Source organism: Chroicocephalus ridibundus, chromosome 2 (genome assembly GCF_963924245.1).
Source record: "Chroicocephalus ridibundus chromosome 2, bChrRid1.1, whole genome shotgun sequence".
Lineage (NCBI taxonomy): Eukaryota > Metazoa > Chordata > Aves > Charadriiformes > Laridae > Chroicocephalus > Chroicocephalus ridibundus.
The window spans coordinates 160,773,496-160,800,851 of record NC_086285.1 but is presented as its reverse complement, the minus strand read 5'-3'; the positions used below and the strand labels follow the sequence as shown (position 1 = coordinate 160,800,851).

Here is a 27,356-nt window from a genome sequence, read left to right as displayed (position 1 = left end):
CACTGTGTTATGGTTTTCCTATGAAACATGTTCAAACTGTCATTGCTCATTGTCTTACATGCTGTTTTATAAAGACCACACTGCCTGATTTTGCACCCCATCCCCGGAATAGGGTTCCCTTTAGGCTTCAGATAGAAGTATTTACCAATTGTGTTATTTGGACCTTTTTCTCCTCAGTTGTCTGTTTAAATAGGAACTGTATTTGTAAGTTGTAGTGGCATGGAAGAGGTCAAAGACCACATGAAGCTTTCTGTCCAGATTCTCTGCAAGGTGTTCCACTGTTTTGACTTCCTCTGGCTTTTTGTCAACTTTTTTTTGTGTGCGTCCCCGTGTGCCAAAGATATACAGCTGCTGAAAACCTCACTGTTGAGGGCAAGCAATGGAAATAGCCTGTAAACAGGAGCTATCAAATGCTTCAGGTAAACACGTGAGAAGCCTGCCTTGCTGGTTTTAGTGTTGGCTGTTACAGCCATAACTTACGTCAAAACTTCAGCCAGTGGCATTAGGCTGGTCACTTTGAACTTGGCTCTTGGGAACATTTTTTTTTTTAATTTTGTGCTCTTTTAACCAGAGTCTAACGTAGTTTGACATAGAATGACTGTGTTTTTATCACAAGTACTCGAGTAAACAGCAGGCAGCTAATGCTGTATGATGTCCTCTGCGCAGCAAGAATTTAATGACTGTGGATGAAATGGTAAAACTCAGGAGTAGGTGCAGCAAAAATAAAGTGTTCCTTAAAGGTCTATACAGTTCCCAGAGTACTAATAAGCTCTGTGCCCTTGAAGAAGAATAATGCATGAGTGTGTTCAGGGGCAACTGGTGTGTGTTTTGACATGGAAAATACAGATGCAGTGGAAACAGGTTTTAATGTAGTAATGAGAGACTACTTAGGGTGTGTATGGTTTCTGTACCGAATATTTTTTGATATAAACTGAACAGATGCCATGGCATAACAGTTTGGGGAACTGGAGACCGCAGCTTCTGAATCTGAGTTCCTTGCACTGCAATTTAGCAGATGCTTGAGTGGGATGGATTTCAGCTTTGAACCAAAATTTCTACAGTCAGTGAACTGAGAGGTGAACCCTGCCCCCTGAGAACGGGCACTCTGCAAAAGTGGCTGGACTAGAAGGCCTTGGCAAGCTGGGGCTTATATTTGTTCCCCTTAGGAAAAAGGTTTTGTGTACTGATTCCCTACATTCATCGGCCACTTCACCCAAGGTGACAGCAGGATGGAGATGTCAAACTGTCAGGTGTCCACAGAATTTGGCAATAGCCAAAGGAGTGTCACCCACTGCTGAGAGAGGGCTGCCACATGTGCCTGCCTGTCTTTGGGAACCAGTGTCCGCGGCACCAAAAGCAGAGTCTAAGTTTTTCTGTTTCTCCCTTGCACAATGGCTTTTTTGTTCTTACCAAAATAAAAGGGGATGCTAAAGCCGTGACAGATCATCTGGGTAGATTGTATGAATGCGCAGTGCCATTTTCTTTACTCCAGTGGGAGATACTCTGCCCTTTGATTATTCCTTTTTGCACTATGGCAGTTACATGGGGAGATCACAGTGCACCTTGGGAGACACTTTGGCATGGGAGCCTGGTCCTTAAAACCGTTGTAAGGCAGTTGAGAAACTTGCTTGTGTAGTTCAGGTGGGATTAGCAGTGAACGGTGGTAAGAAAAATTCTTTCATTCAGATTTTTAAACCTAAGTGATTAATTTGTTTGACTGAAGTGCAACATACATCTTCTCATGACCAGCTTAAGGCGTTTTGGCAAACTTCTAACTTCCCATAGAAAATACTGTTTTTTCACTTAACCTCATTAGAGCCTGAGAATCTGTTGCACAAAACGTGGAGCATATATGTAATGAGACATTTCCTGCTTCTATTGTCTCAAAATAGACAAAGAGTGAAAGAAAAGATGCAGAAGGGGTGAAACTGTCTTGAAGGTCTTCATTCTGAATGAAGACAACCAGAAAACTGTGAAACTCTCAAAAATAATACAGATTCTAATTGTGGTGGATCAGCAATGTTTACATCATGCGTACAGCTGGAAGCCTAAGGTCACAAAAGCCAGTTTGCTGTCAGGGGAGAGTACGGCCTGGGAAACCAGCAGCCTGGATCAGTTCAGTCCCAGCAGTGTGCAGCAAGAGTGACTTTCTCTAGTTGCTCTGGTTTGACCACTTGCAAGGAAAACCTTCTGAAACCCAGGAGATGCAACTGCTTGATATTAATAGGGTTGAAACGCTGGTCCTTGAGAGGAAGTGTGACTTCCAGATGACAGTTTGTTTACATCCAACTTCCACATTGTGTCACAGCACCTAGAAATCTCAAGCAGAAGTTCAGAAGAGCCCATTTTTGTCCTGTCAGTGTTTCGCTAAATAGATGGCATTGTACGTAGACTGCCCTTTAGCTTCAGCTTTTAGGTGTAAATTTGTAAGTTTACCTAATGTGTGGTGGTGCTGCCCCTGTGGCCTTTTTCGGTGAAGAGCTTCCCTGGAGCGAGGAGTGGGGAGTGAGGTGTGGATCTCCAGCTGCCAGCAGGTCAAGGAAGCAATAGTTACTCCTCTGCCATCTGTCAAAAGCTCTGTCCCAAACATTGCGATTAAATTACTTTCTCGTACTGGAACGTCGTGGGAAATACTCTGAAACTGTTTAAAAGGCTGAGAGTAAGGCAATCCCATTTCCAGGTTTGGTGGTGTGTGTTGCTACAGATGACTAAAATCTGGGTTAGGCCTCTCGGAAATCAATGGCCATGAATATAATGGCTATTGAACTTGGTGTTTCTCTCCAATGGTGGTGATTTTTTTTTTCCCTATCTGTGTCACTTCCAGAGCCCTGGGTAACTTCAGCGAGGCCAGTCAGCAGGAGGTAATCCCTATTGTTAATTCCCTTTGGCCGCAGAGTTGGAGCAGCAGTAAGGAACCATTCATAGGTCCTCCTGAGTGTGTGATCATGTATCGTTAAAGTGTTATTATGACACAATTAAATTCAGTACTGAGCGTCCATGAGAATGAGTGCCATTATTTACCATTTAATCCAGCACAGCAAGTGCTCAGAGAGGAAAGCCTGCAATTATCCAAGTTTCAGACTCAAACACGCAAGCTCCCGTGTTGGGCGATGAGGGAGATGAGTTTAGTTTTACATTTAGCTAAGGGCTGCTGCAGGATCAGGCCTGTTTTGTTTCCCAACTGGCATGAGAGTGTTGTCTTTGGATAATGCCCAGCGGTTTGTTGTCAAAGGGGATGTTCTCCACGCAGAGGTGCTCCGCTTGCTGATGCACAGCTGGACTGCCTGTGCTGATGAAATTTTCCACAGCTGTATCTGTTTGTACAAAGCAGGATGTATGTCAATTCTACTGCTCTTATTTTGTGTGGCTGATCACGTTTCCTATGTTTCTTCTGGGTTTTGCACTGCTTCCTTTCAGTTAATTGTCACAATTTTAATGTATCTTTTTCATCTGTCAGTCAGGTTTTTTTTTTTCTCTTTATAGCTGGAAGTTGGTCAGTGCAGATCTTCCTTTTCAAGCCCTGTTTTTAAAACTGGATATTCACTACTTTTCTAAGCCTTTAACTGTCTGCTTCCTGTCTGAACTAAGTATAGCTTCAAAAGTATAGCTATTTTAGCTTATTTTCTACCATGCATGTGCAAGGCCAGTCTGCTAGTACTGTGTGGATGATGTGAAAATTAGTGGAAAGGGCAAACCTTAAGACCTAGTGCTGCATGAAAACCTGACTGTAAAACAAATCTTGCCCTGTGCTTTCAACCCTCTCTTGTTTTTCTGTGTGTGTGTGCCGTTGCCATTTCACCACTTTTCCAACTTGACTTCTTTAAGAAATGATGATTTTTTAGGAAGTAAAAAGTAAGCGATAAGGATCTTAATCTGTAATGCCCCTGACGAAGATTCTGTAAGTGGGGACACTGGTGTTCAAAGCAAAAGAGTGGTAATACATTTTATTTATATACATGTGTGTTTATTGGTAGGCATAAGGCGATATGGAAAAGTAATCAGCACAGTAAAGTAGAACACAGCTTTTAAAGGAAACTTTATTTGTGAACGCAGTGAGCAGACATCCAGATGGGAAATGCACTGCTAGAGGAAGGAAGGATTGCTCTTGCTATGGGTTTTTGGGTTGCTTCCTTCAGGAAGCTCATGTGCACCTTGTCAAACTAATGACGTCATTTTCCTACTGCTGTAGTTCTAGAAGGTGCTCTAAACGCTCTTTCGATGTATTGTATGTAACATATCCCAGCTAAATTTTAAGATGCCTTTGTGTCCTTGGACAAAGTTGCGGCATAGGGGTTTATGTGGCTATTCTGTGAAAGAGATGCACTGCAGAGGTTTATGATGAACCTTTATATTATGGCAAATTCAAAATACTCTTCTTTTCCCTACATGATTCAATTTTAGAGCATTGCGTATTTTTTTTCCCACGTGAAACATACTGAATTTTATGAAGTTGTGTATAAAATACTAATCTTACATAAAAACTTGGGCACACATAACTCCAACCTGCCTTGTAAATGAAACCTGGAAAGTGATAACTGTAAGTTCTCTGCCTGATGTAACAGATGCTATCTTGCAGCATGGATGGGTAAAGTTTTGAAAAAAGTCAGCTGAGGAAGAAGAATTGCTTTTTGCCCACTTTGAAAGACTTTGAAAGGCCTTATTTTGAGAAGCGAGAAGTATTCTGGAACTGGATGGTGCTGACTTAGATGCTCCCTCACTAGTCCCATCTGTGTGATGCAGGCAGGAGCGTGCTCAGTTCTTGGGAAGATCGTCATGTATCTCTAGGTGCCGAGGCTTGCAGGCAATGGAAGACTGTTACACAAGTCTAGTCCCGAGTAGTTCAGCATGTGCAAATGCTTAAATTTGGATAATTTTATAACAAGACTTTATTGGGAAGAATGAAAGATGTCCCCTTAATACAATGACCATTTGTGCAAAGTATGAGTTAAGATTAAGATCTAGAATGCTAAAGTTCATCCTAGAAAAGGGGACTGGGAGCTCACAGGAACAAAATAATATCCATAAATTATACTTTCCTCCTCAAAAACAAACAAAAACCCTCTGACACTTGTCATGGAAAACTTCAGCCCAGACATTTTGGCAAGTGTTATAAAGAGAACTTGTAACAGCAATGAGAAAACAATTTTAATAGGTGGCAGAACAAGTTGTATATGTACTCAGAAGCTGTAACCCATATAGTATGACCTAATGAATAATGTAATTTAAGATACTTCATCAACCTTATCTGTGATGTTTTGTAACTTAAGTGCGCATCTTTGCAACGTCAACTTAAAAATTCAAAACATATAAAAAGAAACCACTATGTACTTGCAAGGGTGCAACCTAGAGGGACAGATAACATTCCTCATCTCTGAGTATACTACGAGCCGGTCCCTTCTGGAATAATCTCAGTATGGTTTTGCCTCTAACTTGCACAGAACCACCCACTTTTTGAAGCAGTTGCAGCTGGGCAGAAGCTATGAACTATTAAAGCATGGCAGACTGAGAATAGGAGGGGGTGGGGAGCATGGCCTGACACTGGTGAGCTGCAGGAACAATAGCTTGTTTCTTGTCTGTTTAGACTGCAATCTTTGTGGCAGAAGCCGTCTCTTCCATGTTATGAAATGCTTAATGCATCTTTGCAGTATTCGTTATTTAATCTGCCCCCAAAGCCCAGCCTGATACCCAGGTGCGAGGCAGGTGTCAGGATCTGTACCGGTGTATCATCGCCTTTAATCTTTGCTTAAAACCTTTATGTTTGCAGCCAGCTGGAGGAGGAGGGGGACGGATGCAGAGAAGGATGCTGGGAGGATGCTGGGGGGGTGCTAGGGCAGTGGAAGGAGACAGGCCGGCTTGGTAAGAAGACGAAGCCTGGGAAGGCAGCTGATTGCTCTTTGCTCTTTCTACCCTGTGGTGCTGCCACCCACAGCCTGGAGTCATTTAAAGCTAAAGGACAATATTGACACCAGTACAAATGGGCATCATGTGTTTCCAAGCAAACCTGGTCTGCCACTGGGATGTAGGATTTCTTACGAAAGCCACGGGTTCCCCTACCCCCTACGCTCTGCGAGGACTGTTTGCAGCCAGATCAGCAGCGAGTGGTGGCTGGTGGAGGAGGGAGTTTGTGATGACAGCCCGCTTCATAGCCAGAGAGTCCTGGGAGTCACTAGTATTTTTAATCTCTTTGAAGACCAGCCTGGCTAAATAGAGAGCTCTGGCTGGACCTCAGGAAAAAAAGGAAAGCTTACATTCCCTGGAAAAAGGGATTGGCAACTTATGAGGCTTATCAAGATATAACAAAGCTATGTAGGGGGAAAATTAGAAGGGCCAAAGCTCAAGCAGAACTCAGCTTGGCCACTGCAGTTAAAGACAATAAGAAGAGATTCTTTCAGTATATCAATAGAAAAAAGGAAGACTAGGGAAAATGTAGGCCCACTAACGAATGAGATGGGTGCCCTAGTGGCGGAAGACACAGAGAAGGCAGGGTTACTGAATGCCTTCTTTTCTTCGGTCTTCACTGCTAAAGCTGTATCTCATGAATCCCATACCCTGGAGGCAAGGGGGAAGGTCTGGAGAGAGGAGGATTTTTCCTCAGTTGAGGAGGACCGGGTCAGAGACCACTTGGCCAATCTGGACATTCATAAGTCCATGGGCCCTGATGGGATGCACCCGCGAGTGCTGAGAGAGCTGGCAGATGTTATTGCTAGACCACTCTCCATCGTCTTTGAAAGGTCATGGGGAACAGGAGAGGTGCCTGAGGACTGGAGGAAGGCTGACATCACTCCAATCTTTAAAAAAGGCAAGAAGGAGGAGCCAGGGAACTACAGACCGGTTACTCCACCTCTGTCCCTGGGAAGGTAATGGAGCGACTCGTTCTGGATGTCATCTCCAAACACATTGAGGAACAGGAAGTTATTGGAAGTGGTCAACATGGATTTACCAAGGGTAAATCACGCTTGACCAATCTGATAGCTTTCTATGATGTTATAACAGGTTGGCTGGATGAGGGGAGAGCCGTAGATGTCATCTACCTTGACCTTAGCAAGGCTTTTGACACTGTCTCCCATAACATCCTCATTAGGAAGCTGAGGAAGTATGGGCTAGATGAGGTGACAGTGAGGTGGATCGAGAGCTGGCTGTGTGACAGAACTCAGAGGGTTGTGATCAGTGGCATAGAGTCTAGTTGGAGGCCTGTAACCAGTGGTGTCCCCCGGGGGTCAATACTCGGTCCAATTTTGTTCAGTATATTCATTAATGACCTGGATGATGGAACAGAGTGTATCCTCAGCAAGTTCACTGATGATACCAAGCTGGGAGGGGTGGCCGACACCCCAGAGGGCCGTGCTGCCATCCAGCGTGACCTAGACAGGCTGGAGAGCTGGGCAGAGAAGAACCTAATGAGGTTCAACAAAAGCAAGTGCAAGGTCCTCCACCTGGGGAGGAAGAATGCTAAGCACCAGTATAGGTTAGGGGTGGACCTGCTGGGAAGTAGTTCTGAGGAGAAGAATCTGGGGGTCCTGGTAGACAGTAAATTATCCATGAGCCAACACTGTGCCCTTGTTGCCAAAAAGGCCAATGGAATCCTGGGCTGCATAAGGAAGAGTGTGGCCAGTAAGTCAAGGGAGGTCATTCTCGCCCTCCACTCTGCACTGGTGAGGCCACAACTGGAATACTGTGTCCAGTTTTGGGCTCCCCAGTTCAAGAGGGACAGGGAACTGCTGGAGCGGGTCCAGCGAAGGGCAACTAAGATGATTGAGGGACTGGAGCATCTCCCTTATGAGGAAAGGCTGAGAGAGCTGGGACTCTCTGGCCTGGAGAAGAGAAGGCTGAGGGGAGACCTTATTAATGTTTACAAGAATCTAAAGGGTGGGTTGAAGGAGGATGGTGCCAGACTCTTTTCATTGGTTCCCAGTGACAGGACGAGGGGCAATGGGCACAAGCTGGAACATAGGAAGTTCCGTTCAAATATGAGAAAAAACTTCTTTACGGTGAGGGTGACAGAGCACTGGAACAGGCTGCCCAGGGAGGGTGTGGAGTCCCCTTCTCTGGAGATTTGCAAGACCCGCCTGGATGCAGTCCTGAGTAATGTGCTCTAGGCAATCCTGCTCTAGCAGGGGAGTTGGACTAGATGATGTCTAGAGGTCCCTTCCAACTCTGAAGATTCTGTGATTCTGTGAAGAAACTTCGCATTATTGGAAATAACCACTTTTCACGGAGGTATGGCCAGAAGCAGTTTCAGGTGCCAGATGCTAAAGAAACCTGAATTTCAGAAAACTTTGTTAGGATTACAAGCCCTAATCCTCATGGAGTTGTGATATTACAATGTAGGTACCATTAGGGATTGCTACAACAGGGAAAAAAAACCCTAAGGCACTGCAAACTCTCCATTTCCCTCCCATCTAGGAATAGAATAGCTGCTCATTATACTGGGGGTATCATTATACAGCAGGGGTGTCCTGCATAGGGGAGGTAGGGACAGCAAACATGTCCTTTGGCTAGCACACCAATGCTTCCCACAGCCAATTTCTACTCCTGTGAAGTGTGGGAGGACCCCGAGCTTTCCAAGGAACATTCCTCAGTGCATCCCACGGCGAGAGGATTGTGCAAGCCACCTTGCAACAGTTTTCTTGCTCAACATCTGCGGAGTAGACAGAAGGGTTGCTCCCAGCTCACTTTGTTTTGATGCTACTACCAACGTGCAGCTGCCAGAGCGTCTCATGCCTGTGAAGAGTAACCAGTCCCTGGTCGCAGGAACCAGCGGTTTAAAGGCTGTGTCCGATCCCAGAGTGATTGCAGCTGAACGGGCACCGGGGCCGGTCACGCAAGTGAAAAACAGCCAGAAGAAAAGGACTGGAGATGAGCCTGGAGGTCTTGTCTTTCTGACTGCGTGGGTAACGCCACAGCCGCAGGCAAGCGCAGCTGCGGGAGAGGCTGCGGACCCGCTCCTGGGTGTTGTTCGTGGGAGGCCGGTGGGATCAGCCGCTGGCTCCCTCCTCGCAGCCCTCGCTGTGTGGCTTCCCCCGGCTCTTACTTGGCACAGGGCTCAAGTTCTTGGCTGAAACATTTTGGTTTCCTAATCAGATTGATTAGCATGTAGCGAAAGTCCAAATTTAAAAATGGCTAAAACTTTAAGCCCTTCTTGTTTTTTTGGCTTTGAAAATCACTGTTACACTACATTATACTCCTAAAAACCCAATTTTTTTTTTTTTTTTTTTTTTTTTCTGGATGGCAGCCTGAGTTCTTATTTTCAACTAGAGCCTTCAATAAAGCGTGCTGGTGGAGCAGCTCACAAAGGGCGTTGAAAGGAAATAAACACAAATTGGTTAGAAACAAACAAAAATATTTAAATTGGGTATCGGCAGTGTTCTCTGCTTGAAGAGGGCTGCGGGATGGCAATTCACGGGACGTCTGTGAAGGGAGTCCACCAAGCAGCATAGTTGTTTCACTTCCCTGGTATTATTTAATTTAATGCTTTGATTCCTGACCTTTTCTCATTTGAAACTAAGTTATTTAAGGGTTACGCTTCCAAGCTTCCTTTGTGTCAGGTTATTAATTTTTAGTTGCAATTTGAGATAGTCATGTGTAACCAGAGTCTAAGGAAACACAGAGAGTCCCAGGCAGTTGAGTGTCTTCAGCTTTTGACACTTGCTGCTCAAACTGTTTATTCAGATGCTAATTAACTGTCAAAACTCATCTGTTGTTTTTTTTAAAGGGGAGGAACTTCTATTAGAACCTCTTCCTTGATTTATTGTGTGGAACTATGTCAGAGAAAATCAGTAACTCAGTACACAAAGGACCTCGTGACACCAGTGCCTGTAACAATGAGTGGCTTAAACAGGGCATGGTGTGGGCAGATGCTTATGCATGAACTGGTTTGGATGCTTGCAAAATTAATAATTTTTAAATGAATCACAAACAGGAAGATTAGATTGTCGAGTTTATTATAAAACATCTGAAATGTAAACTGCACTTAATGAGAGCGTGCATTGTGGACATAACCATACATGGGTGCTTTAACCGATGTCCACTTGTCTCTGTTTAGGGGAGACAAGTTTTTTCAAGCTGCTTTTCAGTTTACAGTAACCATCATTTTTTATTTCAGGACCAGTCAGACTAGTTTACACCATCCTTGCCTCATCCGTGCTTCTTTAGTAGTGCTTTAAGCTGCTGCAGATGCTCAAAGCCTCAAATTGGCACCCCTGTCCTTCCTACCTGCTTTGGTGACCAAGCTCTGAAGACACTTGTGGCTTTCAAGGGATAAAGAGCAGAGTGATGTGGCTGGCTTGGAAACATCTCCCACATGTGGCCCTGGAGACCGAGTCTCACGTGGTCCCTCTCTCTCCAAAGACAGCAACACCAGTGCTTGGGAGCTGTGGCCACCAGTGCCCATGGCCTTCTCCCTTCTCTCTTTGCTGTTAGACACTCATGAGCATTTAATCCCATGTGTAAAAAGATTGCCGTCCCTCCTGCTTGCTCAGCCTGGAAAGATGGAAATGCCATCAGGCTGCTCTGGTGAGGTTACCCTTCTGCATATCGTTACTCAAATGGAGAATAATCTCTGCTGTCAGTGTTTAAAAAAGCTGTTTTGAGGAAATTGCCTTCTTTATGAAAGGCTCAGGCAGGACTCTTTTCCTGTTCTTTGTTTTCCATGATAGCATGTAAATAAAAAACAGTTGGGTGTGTGAGCAGAGGTAAACCCTGCAGTGCTGGTAGCGGTTCCCCCAGCCCTTCATGGACGTGAGACCATCACACATCATGATGCACCCTGTGGCACAAACTCGGACAGCCAGATGTGCGTCTTCAGCAGAATAAAGTTTGAAACAAGGGATCTTTGAACTCGTTTCGCTTCTGTGCTTGGAATTAACTCAGTCACATTCATGAGGATTACCTAATGTTTGGTGCTTTGATTACCTAATGATTGCAACATTGCTGGTGTTCGAGGATGGTGTTCGAGGCCCGATGTGTGGCTGCTCAGCTGCTTTTCTCACTGTTGTGCAAAGCCAGGCTGCCCGTCTGTCCTGTATCCCCTGCAAAGGCCCCAGCGATGACCGTCCCTCCAGCAACGATGCTCTGAACCTTTAAGAGCAAAATAATCAGGCTCAGTGAAATGATTCCTGAGCTACTAGCCTTGGTTACGACACTCGCTCCGGTGGTTTTGGAACAGTGGGTTTGGGCTGGAATGGGTACAGAAAAGCCTCTTTGAATTAAATTAGTGAACGCAGTACTGCACAGATGACTTCACCCTTCCCCACGCCCCCCCTGCCCTTCCTTCCTAGCGGCTGGTTCAATGCCTTTCCTCCTAGTTGGCAAAGGCAGATATGTGACCAATTTTAACGCACTTTGCCAGCTGCAAAGGTGCCTTAAACCTTTTTTTTTTTTTTTTTTTAATTAAAGGTATGACTGTTTTAAAACTCAATCCTCTGCGCAGTAATTAAACCGATATCTGGGTGCACGGTGGTGGGTGTCCACTGGGTGGAGGTGGCTTGTCCCGGAGAGGAGAACTTGGGACCTCTGAGCAGGCTGAATTGGCCAAGTGGAGTGAAAAAAAGTTGTTTTTCTCCAAGTTGGCAACTTTACACTACTGCTTGCAGATATAAATGAACTTTGTCTTTTGAAGACTTCTGCAAGGCAAGTGCTTTGAAATGTGTATAAAGGAATGCTTGTATGGTTATCTAGTTAGGAGAGCTGTGCAGTTACATTAGCTTTGAGCTACCCTGTCACATAACGGGGCGGGGGGGAGCACAAAGCACCGATTTAGAGATTAGAAAATTTGTGCTGAATATGGGTGGTACAAAACCACTTCCCCAGCATCTTTCTCTTTGGAAAATAAGATGGTTTTTTACAGTGCTGTCAGATAGCGGGGCTTTGTTTGCCAGCTCTCGTGAACAAACAGCATGTTGTTGTGCCGTCTTATCACAAGGTTGTTTCTTGGTAGGAATGTTTCAGGTATTCCCGGTGCAGTGAAGGAAAACCCAGAGCTTGGAAATGCCTGCTCTGAAAACATGATGTGGCTGCAAGATCTGGTATCTTTCCAAAAGCGAGAACTTGGTACATGTTGGGCTTTTGTTCCGCAGACTTTATGGCAGTCGTGTAATCTGCTGGTCAGCACTTCCTAGTGCTGGTTCTTTCGGAAACATAGAGCAACAACTTTGAACTATTATGAAAACAGGATTGTTTTGTAAGGCTATAAAAGGCATCCATCTTGTTCTTTTTGGCACAGTTTTTTTTGGTCATTTGTAGTCAATGCTCTGAGTCCCTGAAAATCTGAAACTACCCCGTGTAAACAACTTTCTTCCACAAACACTAGCTGTGGCTTTGTTCCTCGAGCCGCTTCTTACTGGAAAACTGCAGGGGACCTGGCTTCTTATTTTCCTCCCCTATAGGAAAAACATGGAAAAATCTCTTGCACTTCTAGTCCTTATTGCAGAATTAGGTGCAACATTAAGGTGCTATTTCTGTCTTAACAGAATTTGCTGAATTGCAAAAAAAAAAAAAAAAGCCATTTGAGTTAGGTGCAATTGCATGTAAATATTTTCGACCTCAATATATTTCAGCAGCATTTATTTTCCCTCTCTGCCGTGCAAAATCACTCACTGTGTAGAATGATTACATAGATGGCTGTAATTACGAAAATATGTAACACACTTTCTAAACTGTCACTTGCAGTTGCTTAAAATTTTGGCAAACTTGTTTTTTGCTTGTTCTTTATGATTAAAATCTGTAACAGGCAAAACTTCCTGGAAAACCTGGAGAAAAAGGGTGAATCAGAGTGATTGCTGGGGAGTTAACTCTTCTCTTGACTCTTCTGACAGCTTAAGTATGTCTGGTGCCTTGTTGTAAATTTGGATTACAAATTACTGGCAATGGGGTCAATTTATTCCTGTCCCCGTGCCTCAAGTGGTGGGGTTAAATATTCATGAAGCCTTTCTCTACGTTTAAAATCCCCAGCCTAATTCTTTACCAAAAATCCACCCAATTGCATAGCTGGCAGGAAGGGTTCCTAAAATCTGAAGCTGTTTGCACGTGCATGGACACCAGTGTTTTTTCAGCATTAATTTTCTTAATCAGTGTGTGCCTGCAAGCAGATAGCTTCCTGCAAGATCCAACTGTCTTGCCAGCTTTCCCACTAGAGCATCTTTGCCCAGGAAAAAGTGTATTGAATTAACCCAGTGGAGAGATTAAAAAGGATGCTGCGGCCGCTGCCGGCTCCTGAACACTCCTGTGGGCTTCACGGCCTTTCTTGAGCACCAGGCCGTTTATGTGGATGGTGATGATTGGCTTAAATCAGATTTAAGTCAGGAGGTGGGAAATCATGGTGTAAAGAACCAATTTAAATTTTGTTCTGTAGTCTTTATGTGTATCTTCAGGAAAATTGTTACGCTTAGTCAATAATTCCTAAAGGTGTTTCAGCCTTTTGGCTTACTTTACGAGTACACTTACTCACATGCTTCACTTGAGACAGCTCTAAACTTTTCTTAAAAAGTAAATAATTGATTTGTTTTATAGTTGGGTAGTTAATAAATTTCCAATTTTGTCCAAAGATGCCCAAAACCCACATGACAAGCATTCCTCCGTCAGGCCAGAGGATATGTAACAAACATACTTTGACTTTTGTATTTGTCATCTTGCCGTTGAAACAGTTTCAGTATCTCTTTTGAGAACTGTTTCTGGTCATTCATTAGAGCTTAGCAGAGAACAGCCCTCTGTCTCTGGCACCTTATCTTTGTCGAGGGAATGAAAACATGCTGTTGTTCTTCTTTTTAACTGCCAGTTTGGACTGATAGGGTCGCTGAACTGAGACGCCTGTTGGTCCAAATGCAGCAGACGCGCTGCACCAGCAGCACAGCCTGCCCCGGCAGTCACCTCTTCTGGGGTTGTAAGAGGGTGCTTCGGCATACAATTTCTGCAGCATTTAAGTTAAATGCAATCCTTGGTAAAGATTTTTCTAACACCAGTTTAATTTTAAGATTTAACAGGTGTCCAGCCAATTTGGAAATGGGGGCAGGAACCTGGGGTGTGTGCACTTGGGGCGGTGTGACTGTGCTGGGGCTGGGAGTGCCCCTTAGATTTCCTTGGGCAAAATACATTGGACATCTTTGGCTCCACATAAATGAAATGTGAAAAACAATTTCCTCGGCTTTGGTGTCCTTCAGGGTTGGCCGCATCCATGTTCCCGGTTAAGCTTCCCGCAGGCGAGAGCTGGGTATCGTGATGCTGGTCCTTTCCTAGAGCAGGATACAGCAGTGTTGTTCCTTACATTGACCATTTTGAAAACAGCGTTATTGCATACAATTTGTTGGTATCCGCTTACAGAAGTACTTGGTTTTACTTGGTACTGTTTGTTTGTTCAGGTCAAGGAAGGTGTTTCAGTCCCAAAGAAGGGAGCACATCGGCCTGAGAGTAAAATGGTGCTAATGAGTGTCCACAGAACCACAGAGTCATAGAATGTGTTGGGTTGGAAGGGACCTTTAAAGGTCATCTAGTCCAACCCCCCTGCAGTAAGCAGGGACATCTTCAACTAGATCAGGTTGCTCAGAGCCTCATCAAGCCTGGCCTTGAGTGTCTCCGGGGATGGGGCCTCCACCACCTCTCTGGGCAACCTGTTCGAGTGTCTCACCACCCTCATTGTAAAGAACTTCTTCCTAATGTCTAATCTAAACGTGCCCTGCTCTAGTTTAAAACCATTGTCCCTCGTCCTATCGCTATCGTCCAGTTCAGTTTGCTTACAGTAAAGATCCGGGGGAAGGAGAGGCAGCCTGCGTCAAAAGGAAAAAAAAAATTAAAAAAAAAAAAGAAGAAAAAGAAATTTCAGAGACAAGTATTCACACTAATTTCAGAAGGTGCGTGTTCAGATTGGGCTATGCCGCCTTTCACCTGTGAAATGACAGTGTCCATGGCTCGCTCCGCTGGTCCTGCCCCGTTTCCTTCTCCATTTCGCAGCTGCCAAACTTTTGTTTGATCTTGCAGCCTTAACATTTCTTTAATCTCATATTGTGCAGGAGTGTGTATATAAATAAACGAGGGAGGCATTTTACAAGAGATTCACAACCTTCTTGCAAAGGTCTTTTAAACTATAACCTGAGATGGTGGGTCACTGCTGGGGGGGTTGGGTGGAGCAGGATCTCTATTTGTTCCCGTATTTAATCTTAGATGCAAGCTCAGAACAAATCTTTTTCATCTTTGCAGATACCAGCTACTGACCATGTCAACAGAGTTCCAGGATGCTCACCTCGCGGAGGTGAAACCTCTGGTGGAGAAGGAGGAGGTAATTATTTTAGAGCTTTTTAGTGCTTATGTGTTTTATTTCAGGGCCGCTGTTGGAACTGCACGTGTGTTCTTGGATTAATTCTAATATATCATATAGAAGAAATAAGTAAGAGGAGCTGGAGCTGGAATAAAAGGGTGGTTTTTTGGTAATGCGAAACTGAACCTTAATTATTTTCTCTTTCTGGGACTTTGGGTTTTATTTTTCTCTAGTGCTAATCTGGTGGTGACATTTTTTGTTTTATGAATAACGACAACTCTGTGTGTCTCCAGCTATTCTGGATAGTGTCAATTGGACAATTTCCTGTAGGTCCATCTATACCTATAGACTTCTCAATGTAGAGATACAAACTTTCTTCCATTTGCTGCCTTTTAAGGAGGCACAGAGGGAGCCTTTCCTTTTCCTCCGGGCACGTCTGAGTCCATCCACATCTGATGCGACTGTGCATCATGTAATCCTCTCCGGCTGTACTTGTGTCCTTCTGTAACCCTGTTGTACTTTCAATTTGTTCTTGCACCATTTTTCTCCAAAAATCTGCCCATGGTGTCTGGGTTCAGTGGCTGTTTGACTCTGTTCGATGGTAGCAATACTCTGTGCTTTGGTATGTGTACATGTACAGCAAATAATTCACTGTAACGCGTGAAGGAACCTCTCAGCATTTTTTTTTTCTTGAATTAAAACTAAGATTTTATTTTTGTTCCCAATGATACTAATTCTTGACAATGATGCATATAAACGTGTTGTTTTTTTTTTCTTTTTTTTTTTTTTTTACACTGGAACTGTTCATTTCTGTCTGCTACTTTCTTTTTTATTCCCTCTTTTGCGTAAACACTTCAGAAAATCATTTCCACTTGCGACTGCAGTGAAATGGTTAGACCAACTTTAAACACAGCTCCTTTGCCAAGGACATTGCATGAAAGCAGAGCTTGTTTGGATACCAGTGAAAGCAGCACTCAAACTTTTCAGAAACTAAATTCCCTTTTAATTCCAATATTGTTCAGTAGTAGCAGAGCAAAGCAGATTCTAAGCAGAAGTCCTATGAGTACTAAAATGCCTTTGCTTCAAAGTTCAGAAATATCTTAAAACATCGATTAACAATGACAGAGCTTTATTTCATATCCTCTCTAAACAGATGCCATATCTGCATATTCCTTTCAACTCTAGACCCCACTGGAACACTGGTAGCGTATGAAACTACCTATGTTTAAAAGGTTATGAGACCAACAGTATAGTAATAGAAAAGAACAGATTATCTAAAGCTAAGGCTGTGCAAAATGACTTCCACAAGCTCAGTCAGCTTTTTACTGCGTAATTATGGGTTGGACTGCGATGCTTTGAGGTCTGGCATCCGAGATGATATTGCTCAAGACAGCAGCTGCACTCCTTCTGACGTCTTCCATCCTTAATTTACCTGGGCTTCTGGGACTGTGTGACCTCCCTGCCAGGGTCCTAAGCTCTGCTTTTTATCTCTATATTTCTTTTTCAAGCTTTGGCTTCTCTGTCATCCTCTGCAGCGTAACAAGTGTTGGTATGGCTGCTCATCCCTCTGTTTTCAGCCTCACAATGGAAATATGAGCTGGACTTCTTCCTTGGACTTAAAGGACTCCTTCCTTTAAAAGAAGGAGGTGACTTTAAGACACTTCTTCCTTTAAAGTTATAAGCCTGTTAGGCTATTGGAAATGGGTGGATGTCACCTAACTCCTTTGCTGGTGGAGATCCTCAACAGGTGTAGGAGCTTGTCAGTAATAGTGATAGCTGCCAGAGGTTGGGGATAGGATAGGATAGGATAGGATAGGATAGGATAGGATAGAATAGAATAGAATAGAATAGAATAGAATAGAATAGAATAGAATAGAATAGAATAGAATAGAATAGAATAGAATAGAATAGAATAGAATAGAATAGAATAGAATATCTCAGTTGGAAGGGACCTGCAATGATCATCTAGTCCAGCTGCCCGACCACTTCATGGCTGACCCAAAGTTAAAGCAGGTTATTATGGGCATTGTCCAAACGTCTTCTAAACACTGACAGGCTTGGGATATCAACCACCTCTGTAGGAAGCCTCTTCCAGTGTTTGACCACTCTCTTGGTAAAAAAAAAGCTTCCTAGTGTGCAGTCTCTGTGTCCAGCCGACCTCCTAAATATAACAAGGCTTAATTTTGGCTAGGGTAAAACCCTTCCCACCTTCCACATGGTGTAACTAAATCCCAGTAACAACTGTGTAACTGAGTTGTAAGTGCTCAGTCCATGCTTGAACAACGGCTTTCCCTCTGAGGTAGAACCAGTGTGGGCTGTTGGCTGTCCCATGGCGACAATAAGCAATGGAGAAGAGTTCGGTGCTTTACTGCTCCAACTTGTCCAGTGATTTAACAATAATTGAAGATGCACCAGTTTTTGAGCTTTATTTTTTTTTATTGCGCTTTATTTTGCTGGTCTATAATCTAGCATTTTATTGCTTTCATGTTCTCCATAAAGATTAGCGGGTAAAAGCTCTGGGGTGAATTTTGGTGTTCAGCAAGAGAGCTTTCATTAAATGAAGGGACAGGACAGAGCTCTTGGCTGCAGAACCTGTGAGTTAGAGCACACGTCGCAGCACAGACTTCTGTATCTGCAAAAGCTACCTGTTTTAATGCTTTAAATTCTCTTTACAGGCTATCACACGCCTCCTTCCAGACTTCGATGTGCAGGCAAGTAAAGCTATTCTTATCTTTCTTTTTTTATTTTTTATTTTATATAAGGGGAAACTGAATTGATATTTGAGAAAACAGCAAAATGTGATCAGAAATGACCGACTGCTCGCCAGCAGTTCTGTTACTGTGGGAGAGGGGTCTGAATGGGGCTCTGACACAGCAATGGGAAGGGGACTGCAGGAGGTCTTTTCAGACTGAAGCTGAGAAAGTTTCATCCAAAAGAGGTGGCTGGGTTGCAAGCGGCTCTATTCTTGCTGAGAGAATGAGATTCTCTCAGCTGTGGTAGTGAAAGCAAAGTATTCCCCTCCCTTGTGCACACATGCTTTCCCCAATTAATTTGCTTCCATTAGCACTGTGCATGCATTTCCTCAGAGGAAATGTCCCTCTCAATGTATCCCATTATTCCGTTGAAAGTTTCCAAAGATTCATGAAGCCCACGGAGCGGTGGAAGGCGCTAAGCGATCAATTTTGCCCGTAACAAGAGTGATGGTAGTTTCTGTATGTTTATTTACGGCCAGAAGAGTTCATAAAGCACACAACTAGGTCAAATGGTGAATTCCCATCACTGAGGGCAAGGAGTATGTGTTGGGAAAAGAGGTTTGCCCGGTGTCTTATTTTTATCAAAGGGTGTAGGGAGAGAAGTAGGTTGTGCAGGAATAAGGAAAGCTATTAAATTGTTCTAGTCTCTTGAATGTGCAGATGGAGGTGCTTGGAGGAAATGACTTTGTACTTTCTAGCATGTTGCACTTTATTTGCACCTGTCTGTATTTTTATTCAATGCCATGCAAATGGGTTAAAAATCCAGCACAAACTGGAAGTGAAGAGAGACAGTTATCTCAAACATCTTTACCATCTTTCAATGGCTCTTACTTCTATAGTAAAACTGTAGTTTGCATTAATCCTGCATCTTTCCCCTCATCCTTTCTAATGATGAAACCTACTGCCTGAAATCTTGATAAATGCGTGTTAAAGTTGTCACCATGCGGCTTCCTGCAGGACCGTGCACAGAATGGGAGAAGCTTTCTGTTGGGTCCAGATTGATCACTTGTTCTAAATACATCCGAATCCCAGATTAAGTCTGCTAACAGCAATCCTGCAGTATTTTGATTAAGAATCCAGAAGTGACCCATATTTTGTTTCTATTCTTGGAATAAGTTTGCTTGGTTTGTAAACCATGTGTATATATAGATTTTTTAACTTGCAAGATCAAATTCTCTGAGCCTTTTTGGTTTTTTTTCCCATGTTTTGGATTAACTGTCACTAATCCAGACCAGTGGTTCTTGTCATTTATCCCTGTTCTGCCAGCCCTTGCCTTTTTAATGATCTTTCTTTCTTTGAGTTTAATCTTTGGTTGTTCTAGTTCAGGAAGGAAAAATGTGGAAGAACAGTCTCAATCTGTTAAGAACTGCCGCTGCAAAGGGGTCTCAGCTTTGGTCCTTAAAACCACAAGTACCCTACCTATGTGTCTTTAAGTTCTCCTGTGGTTAATTCATGACAAACATGGTTTGAAGCTGTTAAGAGAGCCTTGATTACTTAGTTCATTAGAGAAGTTAATGTGTGGCCCCGGAGGACCCAGGTCACTTGTGACTGACGCTGAAACTCACGTGTGCTCTTAATGAGCAACCCATCCTCAAGGTACCCTTGGGAGGAGGATGGACCTGGCCGGGGGAGGAGGTGATCAGCGCTCGGCAGGATGGAGCTCCTTATTTACTGCCTGTGCATGGATGTTGGTGTCCACCATATATCACTTGCAACTTGCTCTGTCCTTTTGAGGACAAATTATGCAGTGTTCAGTTGATAACTATGTTTCTGCCACTAGTGAAAAAGTAGTGACTGCCTGTGAGGTGTGTTGGCTCCAGGAATAAATTAAATCTAATTATTCAGATTTGGAAAGGGATAGATTCTTGTTTCACATGCTCTTTTAGGCAGACTTGAGTTAAACATACTTTTCCATTTTAAGTAAGCCACTGTATAGTGCAGTATCACCCTTCTGAAAGCACACATTGCAGGACGTGTACGTGGTTATTCTCTGGAGGAGAGCTTTCATGGAGCTACCAGGGGATGGCCAAGACAAGAGATGGAAGAACTGACAGCTCTGAACTACCTCTAGTCTGTCTGTATGTCTGTCTGTGGCATCTACCTGAAAACTTAAGTGAAGGTCCCCTGCCTCCCAAGACGGGCAGTGTTCCTGACCAAACCTGTATTAGCACAACTAACGATAAACTGGTGCAGGACAGTGTGTGCCCTGTGCTGCTTTATGTTGGCTTAATGCCAGACACATTTTAATTGTATTTCCAGTTTGATGTATTTGCCTATTCTCTAGCTTTGGTAGCTCTGGAGACGATGGAGACCTGGCTCCTCGTCACTGTATATAATTCTCTTCGCTTGGTGTTCCAGGAGTGAGCAGTCCCTCGGGAGACTGCTTTCTCAAGAACTAAGCAAAACTTCCTGAACTGTGCGGTAGCTGTAGGTGGCAGAGATGAGTTTGGCTCCTGCAATTCGTGGCTTGTGGCCATCTAATACAAGGACCATTTCTGCTTTCCCTCCTCCTCCTCCTCCTGCCTGCAAGGGGAGAGGGAAGGAGCCACATTGCAACGGGAGACAGATATCTGGTCCCCAGGGCGGGATGGGTTTCTCATCGGTGGATGGGGTTAGGGGCTTTGAATGGACCTGTTGGAGCGGGTCCAGAGAAGGGACACGAAGATGATCAGAGGGCTGGAGCACCTCTCCTATGAAGATAAACTGAGAGAGTTGGGGTTGTTCAGCCTGGAAAAAAGAAGGCTCTGGGGAGACCTTATAGTGGCCTTCCAGTACCTGAAGGGGGCCTATAAGAAAGCTGGGAAGGGGCCGTTTGCAAGGGCATGTAGCAATAGGACGAGGGGCAATGGATTTAAACTAGAGCAGGGCACGTTTAGATTAGACATTAGGAAGAAGTTCTTTACAATGAGGGTGGTGAGACACTGTCCTAGGTTGCCCAGAGAGGTGGTGGAGGCCCCATCCCCGGAGACACTCAAGGCCAGGCTTGATGAGGCTCTGAGCAACCTGATCTAGTTGAAGATGTCCCTGCTTACTGCAGGGGGGTTGGACTAGATGACCTTTAATGGTCCCTTCCAACCCAACACATTCTGTGATTCTATGATTTCCTTATCCTTTTAGGTCTCTGAAGGAAAGGTATGGGGGTGGGTGTAGTTTTGTGCTTTTGCAGAGCAGTGTGACTCGGTGATAATCAGACTAGGAAGAATCCCTGGGCAGAACTGTTGCAATAATCTGCTGTGGTTCCTGCACCAAAGTTTTGGTTGCTGGCTTCCACTTTAGCAGAATCACCTGCAGTTACATCTAAAAACTTATTAATGTACCCAACTCACAACGTGAATTGGGGAAATTTTTCTTAGTGCAGCTAATGTAAAAAAGAAGTCTTAACAAAAAAAAAAGAAAAAAAAGGAGAAAAATATCTGGAATGGTGGGTACTGGGGTTTTAGAATAACGTAAGATCAATTGGAATAACTATTTTAGAGTAGAAAAACGTAGGGGGAAAATGCTAAATAACTTCAGGGCAAGGGGGGATTTGAAATCCAACATTGCAATACCACGTTAAAAACTCAGATATTTTTGATCTTCAAGATATTGAAAAAAAGAAGTGAGAAACAGCAGATGCAGGTATTAATATATTAAATTTCGTAGGTAATATGAGCATAAAATATACTGTCTCCTAGCAATTTAAATCCTCTTTGAAAGCTGTGAAGCTTTTCCTCCAGTTCTGAGGCACGAGAGGGGGGTGTATTTAACAGGCATAATATTATAAGTTAAAATAAAAGCATGAGATGGTAATCGAGGATTAAGTATATTTGAAAGCTATAAAATAATCTTGATAGAATACAATATTTTACTTAAAATATAAAATATGGCATTTTTAGCAAAATGTGCAGTGTGTATGGTTTTCCATTTTAGATACCTAAATCATTTTAGTTGCATATCCCATAGTACAGAAAACAACCACCTGTTCATAAACATGTTTCTCAATCCATGTCTTCCTTCCAGCCAGGGTAGAGAGGAGAAGGAATAAATGAGTTATCCTGTATTATCAACTTAGAAATTGCCTCCCCTTCTAAACTCATGACAAAATTTCAAAAAAAAGTCACTTGACCACCAAAAAATCTGCTTTAGAATGGATCGGCTCCTTCAAACTAATATAGCCTGTCTTAAATTGCATGTATCAAAAGTATTTTCCTGTGTGGTTTTAGGGCACTAAGATAAGACTGCACCTCTGTTAAAGTGAGAGATGTGAACAGATGGTGTGTTTGTCTTTATCCTTCTATCGGATTAGTGTACCTTGGGTTTTTTTCCAAGATAGTGTTTTAATACAAATCAGTTGGTGAAGAGCCTCTTACTATAATTTGACGTTGACTGGGATGTGCTGCCATCTGTTTTCAGTGCTCGGCATTTTGAAAACATCCATCCCTACATCACGTAGACAAAGCTCTTCATCTCTAATAGGATCAATAGGGATGTGGAGTTGTTGGTTTGATGTCACCGAAGAAACTGGTTTGAATTGAGTGGTTTTTAGGAGAATCTTTTGGGTATTTGCCGTTAAGGATTCCTGCTAATGGAAAATAGCACAACTCTCTTGAATTCAGGGACTCTTACTGTGAAGATAATGAGGAATTAAACCAATTGTTAAACTGACTGTGATTTAGTAATTAGTAATTAGTAGTATGGTCGCCTGTCATCTCTGAACTATTTTTAGTTGACACTGAGTTTGAACTAGACTCAGACTTCTAGTTCAAGAAGAATTAGCTGTTGAGGTCAGTGGGATGTGCAGGTTCAAGGGTCTGGCGTTATCTGGCAGGGATGGACTTTTTTCTTTCATGCACAAAGGAGGAAGATCCCAAATCTCAAAAGGTTGAGATTTAAAAACCTCCTAATATAAAACCTCCTAATAAAACATGTTCTAGGTTTTCAGTGCTGTTGCTGGAAGGATCTAGCAATAAAAATCTGATGATATGAAATGCCTATTAGCCTCTAACTGAGGAGGAAATAATTTCTATATTCTGCACTCAGCATGGGGTGTGTTACACAGTACTACTTGCTCTCATTAGTGGTGTTAAGGTTGCAACTGTTGATTTTAATGCTTTGTATTGAAAATTCTCTAAGTACAGAAGGAAAGTAGAAAATATTAATTGCTGATTATTAATCACTATCTATTGCTACTGCCAATCTCTTCTGGATTATAGTATAATGAATATACCTAAAGTACCCTATTTTCTGCCAAAAATGAAACGTATGGTAACATTAATATGACTAATGGGAATACTTTAGGCTAATGTTGCTTATCTATTGGAAAATACTAGATTTCAAGCATTTAAAGTTCTCGGGCTTGTTGTGAAGGAGAATTATTTTGACTTACACTAATTTTTCAAAGTCTTTTGTGTTCTCACTAGAAACTTTAGTCCTGGCTTTTAGGAAAGAACTTGCTGATTTCATTTAGAATAAGTTTGGGGTGTTTAGCATTTGAGGTAACAAAACCCAAAATGAAGCTAAACTTATCAAAACCTGAGGGAAACAGCAACCGGAAAGGCTGTACTAATTCCCAGGTTTCAAATTTGGCACTTTGTACGTTGCATAGCAGAGACTTAGTTCATCTTTGATGTCTGAGCTCTGTTGAGAACGTACTTCTGGTCAAACCTGACCCAAATCCTATTTAAGAATGACGTCCTCGTGAATTAGTCTGTTTTGGTTTTTCTCGCTGGGCATTATGGGAGTCATAAGCCTACGCAGGATAGCAGCTTCTCTATATAACCCAGTTTCTTACTTGGACAAAGTAGAAACCAGCTACTGTCCTCTGTCTGTCTTGCTGGATTTATCAGCCTGTTTTGCCTAAAGATGGTGCTGGATATGGAAGATACAGCTTACCTGCTAAACAATGCAGTGAGTATGCAGAGGAATGAATCTCTGAGGAGGCATAACAGCTGGACATGAGTGTTTTGATGGAGTATAGTTCAGATAGCAGTGATGTTCAGCTTGCCCAGACCACGAGTCAGGGGGGAATTTTGATGCGTGGCTCTAATTATAACTTGAAACTGATGTAAATATGCACTTGCAAGGAAAATAGGTGGAATGTGGAATGGTGTTGCCTAGCATCCTTACTTTCCCCAAAACTTGGGGTGTGTTTTGTGTATCAAATTACATAGCTCTCTGAAGAGCTTCTGGGTTTTGCTCTGTAAGGGTTTTCGCAGAGGCTGTATGCGCTCTATTTCTATAGCATAATTTGTGATAGATTTGGATTTAACTTGGACTTTACCTCCGGGCATTACTGCGTGGAGCAAGTCAGGCAAGCCCTGCAGCAGCAGACAGTGCTGAATGACGTGGATATCTGTGTCCTGTACAGTAAATAAAGTATTCTGATGAATTGCTAGGACTGGCTATTAACTACATACTGCCTTGACTGTTATGTGAGTGTAATAATACTGTAAATAAGTGTCATAAATAACTGTTGCTTTGTGATTCCCTTTATACATGTTGGCAAAATAACAAATTGTTTGTACCCATCTGAAGTTCAAGTGCAAAAGAAAAAAAACCAAAACTGTTCTATATGTTGTGGATGTTAGTATGGCCCAAGTCATATCTAACTTACACAGACATCCAATAAATAAAAGACGATACTCAGGGGGTCTTTGATTTGATAATAAAGGTGTCCTTAGCTTTAAGTTCATTAAATAGTACATAATCCTGTTATGTCAAATAATAGCAGTATGCTTCTTAATGTTGTTTCTCTGATAATCATCACAATAATGTTGTGGATATGCTGCTCTATAGCAAACTTCAGACAGTTGGGTTTGTGCTCAGGTCTATACCGAGCAAGCCAGAAAGTTAATACATCTGGCGGTTGTGTTTATTGGGAAAGGCTACTGTAATCACAAGGCCCCACAGTGTGATAAGTCTTTATGTCAAATACAGGCTACTTAACACTGCTTTCTTTTGGGAATAGTAGTTATTTGCTCAGTTAAAGTCCTTTTCCTGGAAAACAGAAGTATTTTATTTTGGCAACTTGCACTTTTGCAAATGGTGACAGTCGTAGTTGTAAACTGTTGTTATTTTAGGTGTCGTTGTACCAAACTGCTTTCGGTTGTTTTTTTTTTTGTTTTTTTTTTTCTCTATGTTGCCTTTTAATGAGGTTAAAATCTATTTAACTATTCCCTCAGCACCTTGTTAGAGCTGTCAGCTTAAATGCTTCTGTAGGTGTGTGTGGGGTGGAGTGGGTGACAGCCGAACGTAAAACATCAGCGGGAGCCCCCGCCGTGGGGAAGAGCGGGGTGTGGAGCCCCCCGGGGCTGGGGCAGGAGCTGTGCTGGTGTCAGACAGAGGTCTGCTGCAGCGGGTCTTCAGGGCAGGACTTGGACAAGCCCCTAACAGATTCCTGCTGTTCTCTGCCAGGAGCAAGATGTGGAGACGGTACATGGCTCGGTCCATGTCACCATGTGTGGGACTCCCAGAGGGAACCGGCCAGCTATCCTCACCTACCATGACATCGGGCTGAATCGTGAGTAGGCTTGTTATTTAATAGCACGGATATGGCCTGCTTCCTTAGCACTACTGCCGTAATCAAAGGTGTGGAAGCAGCAATGGTTAGGAAACCTTTCCCAGATCCTTACTTCTTTATGGGCATTGCAACCTGTTAAAAGGTACCTAATTCCTCTCTTACAGCAAGTTTAATTCTCAGACTTTTTTATCCTCGTGAAGTAAATAATTGGAATATTTCACTTAACAGAGCAAAAGATCTCTGGTAGCTCATACTGACCATGTATAAATGCAGTAAAAACATCTGTAGGGGATAGCTGAAGGTATGTTGCCAGCCGGATTGAGAACAACATTGCTGGTGCTTTGTCTTAGGTTCCCATCTGATAACCAGTCCTACGCTGCCGTGGGTTTATATGAATTACGTGTCAAATCAGGATGACGAAATGAGTGCTGGCATTGTGTCCTTAGCCAGTATGAAGAAAATAAGTTTGATAAGTGCCTTTTATCTTATCTGTCATGTCCAAGAATATAGTGACCTAATATCCAGATCTGCTCTATTTTGTTCTTTCCACCAGTACTGTTTGCTTCACACAATTTACTGTTTCTTAATCAGTTATCAGTATTTACACTTAAAAGTACCTGCAGATCTTTAAAGTCTGGCTGTTGCTGGGGGGCAGATATTACTCATAAGAAAAAAATCTGTTTTCTTGCCTCTTTTTTATGGAAGTGCCTTACTTTATTTTGGATTTTCGGTGGATCAGGGCAGAGCTTAATCTATGATCCCATCTTTGAATAAGACTTTTTTCTTTCTAGAGTTACAAAGTCTATCTTTGTGGTGAATAAACTTTTTCTTCCTTTTAAAGGGGAGGAACCTTTTCCCAAAAGTGCATATTTTCCTAAAGCTGATTCTAGCTAAAAATATTCTATATTCTGCAATGCTTTTTCTTGTATGTTGTAGTGTGAGGACGTTCAGAAACACACACAGACTATTGAACTGTTTTCTAGGCATCTCAAAGACGGTGCTACGGAATTCTTGCTTTCCACTCCAGGAGGAAAATATGCTAACCCTCTCCCCACAGTAATACTGCTTAAAAATCAGAAATCAAATCACCTCAAAGTTGGGAGCCTACAGCATTGCGTATCCCAGAAGGATGCTTTTGTCTTGAGCTGCCTGCAGCAGCTGATCATGTAATGTTGATCTTGTAATATTTGGGCAAAAGCACAAGTCACGATCTCAGCCTTGGATACTTTTTCCCTCCATCTGTTTTGACGCAATACAAAGACAAATGACTGGACAAGTAAATGGATAATTTAATTTAAGCCAAAACCTGGGATGAATACTCCTGGCTGCATTTTATTGGTATTTTAACTTTGCATAAAGAATAATTTTTTGAGATTTTTGGTGTACCAAGCAAATACTTCTGGCAGGTACCAAAATAACATGAATAAACCTTAGCTGGCCATGAGGAAGGAGCTGTTCAGGGTTTTTGCTTAAAGGAATTAAAGCAAGTTGGCACAGGTTGCTTTGTAGCAGGGCTTTACTGGTCTTTCCTCCTCAGAAATAAAGGACTGCCACTTTTGCCAGGCTCACCTGATTGAACCATCTGTTCATTAACCGGTAGGATGGGTTAATAAATGAATTTATTATAGCTGCAAACTTACTATTTCCCCTCAGCATAATTACTTGATATTTTCTTTTCCTTCTCAAGATAAAACTTGCTTCAATCCTCTCTTCAACTTTGAGGATATGCAGGAAATCACCCAGCACTTTGCGGTCTGCCATGTGGATGCACCTGGTCAGCAGGATGGAGCACCGTCTTTCCAAACTGGGTGAGTGGTCAGGGCAACAGCCCATGCTTTCAGAGTTATCCTCCTGGAAAAAG

The 27,356-nt window shown here is 42.9% G+C and overlaps 1 protein-coding gene across 2 annotated transcripts in view; it reads left to right on the top strand.

Moving 5' to 3' along the window:
- Positions 1-27,356, top strand: part of NDRG1 (N-myc downstream regulated 1) — a 42,975-nt gene that overhangs the window by 878 nt on the left and 14,741 nt on the right. Inside the window, exons 2-6 of one of the 2 annotated variants that reach the window (XM_063327571.1) lie at positions 2,825-2,861; positions 15,187-15,265; positions 17,920-17,955; positions 25,390-25,495; positions 27,183-27,303. In XM_063327571.1, the coding sequence (XP_063183641.1) occupies positions 15,203-15,265; positions 17,920-17,955; positions 25,390-25,495; positions 27,183-27,303 (326 nt within the window). In that variant the 5' untranslated portion in view covers positions 2,825-2,861; positions 15,187-15,202. The remainder of the gene's footprint in view (positions 1-2,824; positions 2,862-15,186; positions 15,266-17,919; positions 17,956-25,389; positions 25,496-27,182; positions 27,304-27,356) is intronic. The other variant, XM_063327570.1, reaches the window with a different exon arrangement.